Source organism: Dreissena polymorpha, chromosome 7 (assembly GCF_020536995.1).
Source record: "Dreissena polymorpha isolate Duluth1 chromosome 7, UMN_Dpol_1.0, whole genome shotgun sequence".
NCBI lineage: Eukaryota > Metazoa > Mollusca > Bivalvia > Myida > Dreissenidae > Dreissena > Dreissena polymorpha.
This window is the reverse complement of record NC_068361.1, coordinates 20,012,469-20,022,350: the sequence shown is the minus strand read 5'-3', so window position 1 is coordinate 20,022,350 and position 9,882 is coordinate 20,012,469. Positions and strand designations below refer to the sequence as shown.

The window sequence follows — 9,882 nt, the reverse complement described above, 5'->3', positions numbered from 1 at the left end:
CCGAAACGTTATCTCCGATAAATTAAAATTGTTTGACAGGTATTTCAATTATCAAAATATCTCAATCATGACATTAATAAGTTATGTACTAATACTGTTGTTTACAACAAAAGAAGCTCAACACACTAAGCATCACATGCGGTCCCAATTTTTCAAAATTTCTGATATTATTTAAGAATAACTGGCTTAAGTCTTTAATGTTATAAAGTCGTAATACTGTTTTAAAGTTGATTTAGTTTTTTAATAAATATTTTCCTATTGTTTATTTCAGGTATTTTTCCATTTAAAGGTTATACATTTAAACGATAACTGTTTGCTAACTATTGATGTGAGAATCAGTGAGCTTACGCTAATACTATTGAGAAAGAAATACTAATTTTCAAGATTTTGTGCCAGATTGTGTAAGTTGTATTCCTCATTTAGTTGTAGGTGTTGGGGTGAGTCCTGATGGGAAGATGATCTATGTGACGGACTTAAATAATGGCATTCTACGCACGCTGACCAGAGATGGAACAGTCACAGCTACGTTCCAGGATCCCGCATTCAAACATGGCTGGATTATAGACAACATACATGTGGCAGCCACAGGGCAGGTTTTCGTCTTTGGTGACAACTCCATAAGTCAAGTGGATACAGTCGGCAAGACAATCCTCAATACCATCTCTGTTGACATTGCAAAACCTGCATCTGTCTACTTTAATGAAGAAACGAGAAAACTAATAGTTGGATTTTGGAGACACAGAAACATCAATGAGTTCAAAACGAAAACGGTTCCGACTTTTTAATTGACAAAGAAAGCAAATAAAGAAAGTAATTACAGCATTACGTAATTTATACTATCAATAAATTAAGAAGATTTTATAATTAAATTCAACCTTTTTATTATTTCCTTTTTTGTACAATATTACATGAACGGAATTTACCTAGTGCATGTAATTTACTTTCGGTAAACGGTAGCGATTTTATTAATAGCATTGAATTTTGGTTTTGAAGTGCATGTTTGTGTTTGTATGTATAAAAGTTGTTTAGAGATTTATTCAGATTTAATTTCATATCGTCATTTAAAATGTGTCCTAGTTATAGTCATGACAGTCAGATTAGCTACTATTAGACCTGATCAAAACATGGAAGTAATGTCATTCATTATAGTTAGCTCACCTGAGCATGAAGTGGTCAAGGCAAGCTATTGTAGTCACCCTACGCCCGTTTTCTTTCAGCGTGTATTGTGCTTTGTGTGTCATCAACTGTTAGCTCATTAACATTCTAGAGGTAACATGTTTAATCCGATCTTGATCAAACTTGGTCAGCATATTTATCTGGACAATGAATTAATCTGAGTCACGTTAGCGTAAAAATAGGTGACCATGTTAAATGTTTAAAAAGTCACAATTGTTACCACTCTATGGCCTTATTTATTACTCATTTATGATAAAACTTTGGCGGAATTGTAATCCTGACATTGTCTAGGCCAAGATTGAATCTGTGTCGAATCTTTGAAAAACCTTGTAACTCATCTAAAGGCCCTGTATATGACTCAAACTTGATGAAACCAGGACAACATGTTTATATGACAATATAAAGGTCAAGTTTGAATCTGGGTCAGGTGTGGTCAAAAACTAGATCACTTGGTCAAATCCTTGAACTCAGATGAGCGCACAAGGACCATTATTAGAAAATCGCTATACTGCCTTCGCTGTTTGACTCCCATAATATATTTCATCTGCAAAAACATTTGAAAATTGAAAAAAAAAGTTTTGTTAGTAATGATTGTGAGTGAATATGTAAATAATATTGCTTTTTTGCTAGTACAGTAGACTCTGCCAATACCGGACTCTCTGAATACCGGAACTCTCCCGATTCCGGACGGTCGGGCCAGTCCCGTATTTTCTCCTTCTATTTCTTTGTTAAAAAATGTTGAATAAACCGAACTCTCTGAAAACCGGAAACCGGACGGGTATCTCCGTAAATTTGGTCATTTTCAACGTAAAAAACATTGAGTATACCGGACGGTCTAAATTCTCAAGATGCCCGAGGCGTGAAAATAGCAATACCTAGTCAGCACAGCGACCGCGGAGTCACACATTTTGCTCGCGCAATTATCGATAATCGGATTAAACATACCATAGAGGTGTCAAGTCGTTACCGCGCTATGGGAGTCCGATTAAGTAATGTAAAACAAACTGTGAATGTCTATAATAGACTCGCGGTAACACCAAAAAATGATTGACTCGATCGTTTTATTAATTATTTATTATCGCCTATGATAAACAATTTAATTAAAAAAATAATGCATGCCGTTGCGACGATCACTTTCTTGTGACCTTCTCGGTTATTTTAAAAGATCTTATAGCCATGTTTTTAACATAAAGGAGAAATGTGCTTTCAAGCAAAGAGTGATCTTTGTCTTTTTCGTAAAATCGTAAAATTCAAGAATTAGTAGGTTTTGAGATTATGAATATCTTAAAAAATATCTTAAAAAATATTATGACGCTGTTGATTGCTTGTGTGTATGTTTAATGATAATAAATCGTGTATCTACAACAATCTTATTTGTGTCGTCACTCGCCTATATGACAAATGCCACGTACGTACATGTATAAAGCACCACGCTCACTTTGGGATTAATCAAAACAAGTCGGTATGGAATATTTTTTGCTTTTAATCGATTAAAAACACATTTTTTAAGAATGCAATAAACATCATCAGTACCTGCGTACAGTTATCACATGGTACATGTAAATGTATATGGTTTGTTTTATTTTTTTGTGATTCTGTACACAATGCATACCATGTATATTTCGGCAATATGCAAACTCTTGGTAAACCGGAACTCTCTGAAAACCGGACGATCAGGCCGGTCTTAAGACCGTCCGGTTTACAGAGATTCTACTGTAGCTGTGAAATAAAGAGCAATTGCATACGAAATGTTTAGAGTAATAAGATTATGAATGATTATGACACGGTTATCATTCACAATTTAATTGTATTATACCCGGTTCTCGTCGTTCTATCATATAAATATAGTGTATTGTTGTTAGAATTTTTACTAATCACGAAGTCAATCAAAGCCTTAAGGAACTTCTATCTTGCAAATGTTGTAGTTTTTGTATTTCATAAATTAAAATCACCGTTTAGAGTCCCTCTTTTGTTTTTGTTCCGAATGGATAGACGATATGCTTATTGGGAATCGGAACATCTTTTAAAAGCTGAATGAATAACATCATCCCACCCATTGTTGGTCAGTCATTTTAAGCAGGGATTACATATAAAAATTTAATTTATAACTACCGAGTTGTTTATTTTTAGCGTCAATAATTGAATGCACGATGTTAATATTTCTGGTATATATTGATAAAATTAATCATGTGAAACAATACTACCATTCTTGAAGGAATGTGAAAATCATGTCAAGAATAGTGTGATTCACTTGCAGAATTTTGTCAATTTGTTCTTTAAACTTTGCATCAACCCATGTCTTGAGCTATCTACCTTGTTTCAAGATAAACACTTCAACGTGAAATTGCATCTATTCTTTAAGTGTAATGTAAATGAACACATTTCACTTGATTAACTGCGTGAATTTGTATCTGGGTATAGATCAGTACATAGAGAATAACAGGTTACTGCCATGTAGTTGTGTAGGTATTAAGGCGAAGAAAAAAGTGAAAGGCGAGGCTTGCCGAGCGGTTGTTTTATACGTGCCAAGCCTTTTTTATGTTTATTATAAATTCAATTAAGAATTTTTAAAGAAAACATGAAATATAATCAAGCTGAATTTAAAAAACAACAACAATAACAGGAATATGTGTATCACGTTTGATTTGTTTACCAGGACGTCATGAGCACATTCGGTTATTTTTTTTTAAATGTGTGTGTTGCATTTTGTGTCTACAATCTATAACAAATTGGCATCAAATTTTTTGTGTTCTTAAGTAGTAATATGACCTGCGTCGAAGCATTGACTCATATAACAACTTCCGGTATACGTAATAAAAAAACTTTTCAAGTATGAAAAAAGAGAATAACAGGTTAAAAGGCTAAGAATAAATAAATGGCGAGGCTTGCCGAGCCGGTTTTTATTCGTGTCGAGCCTGATATTTTACATAACGATAAGTAACCTTTTTGTTTGCTTATCATAACTATATGCCGCCATTTTGAACGAATTAGTAAAAAAAACTCTACCGCTCTGCACCTCTGGCGTGAAATATTTGTAAAATAAGTTTGAGCAGTTTTGATGATTTTTGTGTATTGAATGTACAACATCTTTGTATCAATATCATACCACTATATATAATTTATCACGCCTGCGTTGATATCGGCTTGATACAAAGGTGCCTGTTTTATTAAAGCACAATATCAGAAATTGTTCAGTTTTTGAATGTTTATAGGTTAGACTATAACGCTTCCAAATCAGGCATTGGTACCACTCCAAGCGCCTTAGAAAAATATAATTATATGAGCCGCGCTCTGTGAAAAGGGGATTTAACGCATTTGCGTTAAGTGACACTTTCCGCCTTTCCTTGGTTTTTCCTAAGAAAAGACTTTCTTTACATAAACAATATCATAAGGGCGGAAAGTGTCGTCACTGATTAGCCTGTGACGACTGCACGGGTTTAATCTGGGACGATACTTTACACACATGAATTCAACGCTCTTTTTACAGAGCACGGCTCATTTGTTCTGTTGCGTTTATTCTGACAAGCATTGTTTGTTATGATTTTAGAAGCATGAATGTTTTTTGTTTATTTTATTATCTCAGTTATTCTTTTGTTTAAAATGATGTACCTTTAGAGTTGCTGTGTGTATAAAAATATTATATGCGATTGTTTTATGTTAATTGTCGTTTGAATACTATGTTATAAGTTTGTGTTTCTATTTTTTCTAATTTGCTACTGGAATTTTCTATTTGCTTATATATGGTCTAAATAATACATGTTTGTATTCGTTCATTGAACTAATAGTTATTTTCTGCCTGATCGTATTATTATATGCACCCTTATACTCGCAAGCTTTAGTACGGCCGTTGTACCTACCCCAAGTTATATTTTAGACTGTGTTTCCAAAAAAGTAATTGCATGTATTATGATTACCAAGCATTGACTTTTAACTGTATATTTTTCTGGTCCGGATTTATGAATGTCGGTGTTGCTACGAAGCGTATACCGGCACATCACATATACATTTAACTGATTGACAGACGTCAAAACTCACTCACAGTTCTGCCCATCATGCAGGCAAGCGATGTAAACAAATGGCTTGATAAGGTATTGGTAAATGTAATAGGGCGCCATATACACAAAGAGGACTCTTACCATTGAGGGGATATATAATAACTCATCAACTCAACTTAGATTTGACGTAACCAAGATGACACACTTGTCTCTGCTTATATCGTTGGATAATAATAACTCAACCACATGGACTCATGAGCTTTGTAAGATCAGATAACGATTTTTTGCATATCGTACGGAGGTTCCGGAGATGTATCACGATTGACTCACGGACAGTACGATGACGATAACGGGACAGCAGGATAGTTTTAATGCGAAATTTATCTTAATAAATGATATAATAATATATTATCGAACCTATCGTAAATTCGTGTCTTTGACATATAAATAAATCGAAATCGTGAACGTACTGTCATGTACAGAATCATAATCAAGCTCATGATTAATATTGCACGGCCTTTTGTAGTGCCAAGATTTTGTATCCTTGTGCATTTAATAATTGAATAGACTTGCTTACAGACTTAAAAAATTAACTTTTAGATATTTTTATCACAGCTTCCACAATTTAAAAAAACTGTAAATAAGACAACGAAGTAACACAAATATCGCAGACTCACCCTGTTATTGTGTTGGATGAAACGTTTCAAATCGGCGGCCTTCCTAACAAAGCTTTACATGAATAAATATAGGATCTGGCACTCGTTGTCATATCATATCATACTTTATTAAACGAGTTCAGGAATTTTGTTGTAAGCGAGCTTTTGTCGAGCTTACTAACGAATTTCCTGGACGAGTTTAATAAAAATATGGTATGATATGACAACGAGTGTCAGATTTTTTTTATCACATGCTTTTAAATGAGCAATATGATAAATATTTACGAAAACATAATGATAAATCCCGAATGTTGTTTACATTTCTTGACGTCATTTGACGTTGCAACGTCATTTCAGCAAAATAACACAATGCGATTGGTCAATAAACGAAAACTAAGCCAAAGAAAACGCTTAAAAATGTTGTATTACACATGTGAAATATAAAAAAAATGTAATGGTTGTATTACATGGGAAACAGGGTATAGCATGTGATAAAACGTTGAAAAGAACATGGATACATCACTTCGAGACAATCTTGGTATTTCTAAACAAAATAGCGTAGTTTTTTTTCGCGCATCCCGATTTGCTAGTGTTCAAGAACATCTATAAACACCAAGTGTGTAGATTTTTGAAATGTCAAATGTCGTACACAACGCTTCATAGATGACCCTCAAAATTCCTTGTTAAGTTGATAAAGATTTCTTTATCAAATACTTTCTCCTTTCCGGGGAAACCAGATAACTTAACATTATTTATACAACAGCAATAGACTTTCAAATGTATTTAAACATTGTTTATTCACAATTTCACAATTTTCACCTTAATTGGGACCTCAAGAAGATTATTAATTTCAAAATTGATTGTTCTTACAAAGGACATTTCCTTTTTTCTCATTTTTCCTTTGAAATGTCTAGTTCAAATACTACAACTGCAACATGATGCCCTTTATTATAAAGGATGTGGTTATTTTTAACTTTAAGGGAAGTTCATCACCACTATGTCCCGTCTAGCTTTATAAAAACGTTGTAAAGACTTTCTGACCCGGACCTATGTTGCATCAAATATTATGTTAAATATATGAAATATTGATTTGCACCCATTTAAAATTAGCTTTGTTTAAGCAATTACCTTGGTTTTAAATATTGCGTGCACCTATTTTAAACCCGGTACGTCCAAGAAATTATTAAGTTACAGTTACGGATTATGGCTATGTAAGTGGTGGGGGGCGGCATGCGTATACGGGAGGCTACCGGGTTTGAGCGTTGCTAGTTGAAATTTACTTCAAAGATGGCGTTGTTTTTGTGGTTTCCGTTAAAGAGGAGCGGTTATTTTTACCCGGTAAGCCACTTTGTATTTATATTTATTTTAAATCAATGCGCTCTTTCGGCTCTATGGTGTTTGTGCTTCCCTCGGTTTTTTGTTTCAACATCGTAGACGTCAGGGTATTTTTTTTAAGGAAAACCGTAAACAAATATCTTGTCTACTTACGCGAATTGGATGTACAAATAGCATTTTCTCTTATAATACACATTATTGACGCACGTGCGCAGTAGAATATCACTAAAATCACAATAATTTTATTTTCCCGACGCCGTTTTATTTCTGATAAATAATTTATTGCCAAAAAATATTGGTTGTACGTAAAACCTGAAAACAAACTGTATCAATTCACCAATTTTCAAGAGGAAGGGTTGTGGGGATGCTGATTTACGAGATAATGTAATGTTTATCAGCCCCCTTCAGTTATATTTTAATTAATTTAATGTATTTAATAACGTGTCGAACTTATGCTGATATGATTGTTTTAAACCGTTCTTTCACTGTCTTTTGAGATGATGCAGGTTCGTAGGGCGTTCATAATCGAATCTGTCGTTGCAGTATATGTAATAAGGAATTTAACATTGGGGGAGGACTGAGATACCAAGCCCCATTCATGGACCGCATGAGTTTTAATTTAGAATATGCCAGAGAGAATCCTTCAACAGAGCCGGACTAAACAGCAAATAACATCACGCGAACCAAACAAAACATGTACATCTGGTATTTGTTGTTTTTTTATTTTATTTTATACAATCTACATAAAAGAGTCTGACCTATAATTGCTATGACTGCTACTAGATTGCACGTTTCGTTCCGTAAATACCAAGATGCTAGTTTCTCACATTTTTGTTTTAAATCAAAATAACCATTATCTGTGTTTCGTTATTTCGTCCCGCGATTTATTTGCATTATGTTAAGCAGTCATATACATGATACAAAAATCATTTGGGTCTGAATGGCTTATTTATGCATTTGACATATTTACATTACTTAAGATTAAAAGGCAACGTAAGGAACAAACAAACAAACGAAAGAACCTTTCTAAGTGAACCAATACTTTATTTTCTCAAAACAGCAGTCTTAAATAATGTATATTCATTTAAGTATAATCGAGAGAGAATACATGCATTTATTGATCATTTCTACTGAAAGCATATCGTGTATTGAATTTTAACTAATCTTTTTATCCACTACAAGTTCTCTTTTTGCGATTATGATATATTCTCCACAACTTTGAACCTGTTTATAAGAAAGTCATCTTCTAAGCAAGCATAAGGTATTCCAAACTGCTTCAGGCATTCCGAATCGCAATAATGGTTGTATGTTGTCTCATCAACCTTATAATAGAATAACAGTAAGTGACGTCACTTTTAAATTGCCTCTTTTTCGACAACATGTGTGCTGCACAGGCTAAAACGTGGGACGTTAAAGGGGCATTTTCACAGATTTTGGCAGATATTGAAGTTTGTCGTTAAATTGTTTATATCGATAAAGCATCCAAAACTTAGACCACTCGGCGATCCGTGCTTATACAAGTAATGATGTATTTTATACATTATATACTCAATCCACGTTGTTTCACAAAATATAACGACAACAACAGAACTCTCAAAATTATTCAATCGTTTTGCATTGCAACGCTTTATAAGTTTTAGGTTTTTAAATCATCAAAAGATGCAAATAATTGATATTTTAGAGCATGGTTAATGTTCATTATTACATGTTTCCTAACAAATATCATAGCTACAACAAAAATGTGCGAATCTTTTTTCTTTAAATTTTGTCAATTTGCCAAACATGAAATTACCCCTTTAATCTTTTTTTTCCGAATTTTACATTATGTCAGCTGTGTTTAAAAACACTTTGGCCTAAGTGCAAGCAAATGTGTTGACTTAGTTGAAAAATGAGATCGGTGCAACAGATATAAATTGCAAACAATCATATTTTAATCATAAATCATGCGGCTTTTTGTGCAAATTAAGCTTAACAAATTAAAAACATTAGTTTTCTTTCATAAGTCTGTCTAAAGACGTCGAGGCGCGGTTTAACCCGGATTTCGGTGTATAGTGTGACAAATCAAATGTTATCGCAGCCAGAAAATTAACTGCTATCTAATCGCCAGGTTGTCCGTCATTATACTGATAAATTGTACACTTTTTAATTGATGCATTACGATACTGCGCCCTATACGAATGTTGGTTCCATTTGGATCATAATACAGCCCAAATACTGCCATGGCCCAGATTCAAATGCGGGATGTTGAAACAGTTGGTTGTTCGAATTAAAGGCACTGCATTTACTATGTATCAAACGTATCCAATAAAACTGAGTTGATGTGGAAACGAAATAAGTTTTATTTGTTATTAAATCATAGTTGGGGTTGCATCTTAGCGTCGGGTTGAATCGAAGAGTCACGTTAATCGTAGCGTCGGGCTGCATGAAAGTTGCGGGTTGCTCGTAGAGTCACGTTAATCGTAGCATCGGGTTGAATTGAAGATTCGGGTTGAATCGAAAAGGCACGTTAATCGAAACGTCGGGTTGAATGGAAGAGTCGGGTTGATCGTAGAGTGACGTTTATAGTAACGTCGGGTTTGATGGTTGTGTCAGATTGATTCGCAAAGTCACGTTATCGTTGCAATGTAGCGTGTAATCCGTCCGTCGTGTTGCATTCGTTTAATGTGTTAGTCTGTTTTGGTCCCATATCTTTGTGTTCGTTTTATTCTGTTACTGTTAGC

At 34.1% G+C, this 9,882-nt stretch overlaps 1 protein-coding gene across 1 annotated transcript in view; it reads left to right on the top strand.

Annotated features, from left to right (window-relative positions):
- Window positions 1-1,481, top strand: part of LOC127839305 (uncharacterized) — a 6,773-nt gene extending 5,292 nt beyond the window's left edge. Inside the window, exon 3 of the mRNA XM_052367603.1 lies at window positions 424-1,481. Coding sequence (XP_052223563.1) covers window positions 424-785 — 362 coding nt within the window. The 3' untranslated portion in view covers window positions 786-1,481. The remainder of the gene's footprint in view (window positions 1-423) is intronic.
- Window positions 1,482-9,882: the final 8,401 nt, after the last annotated feature.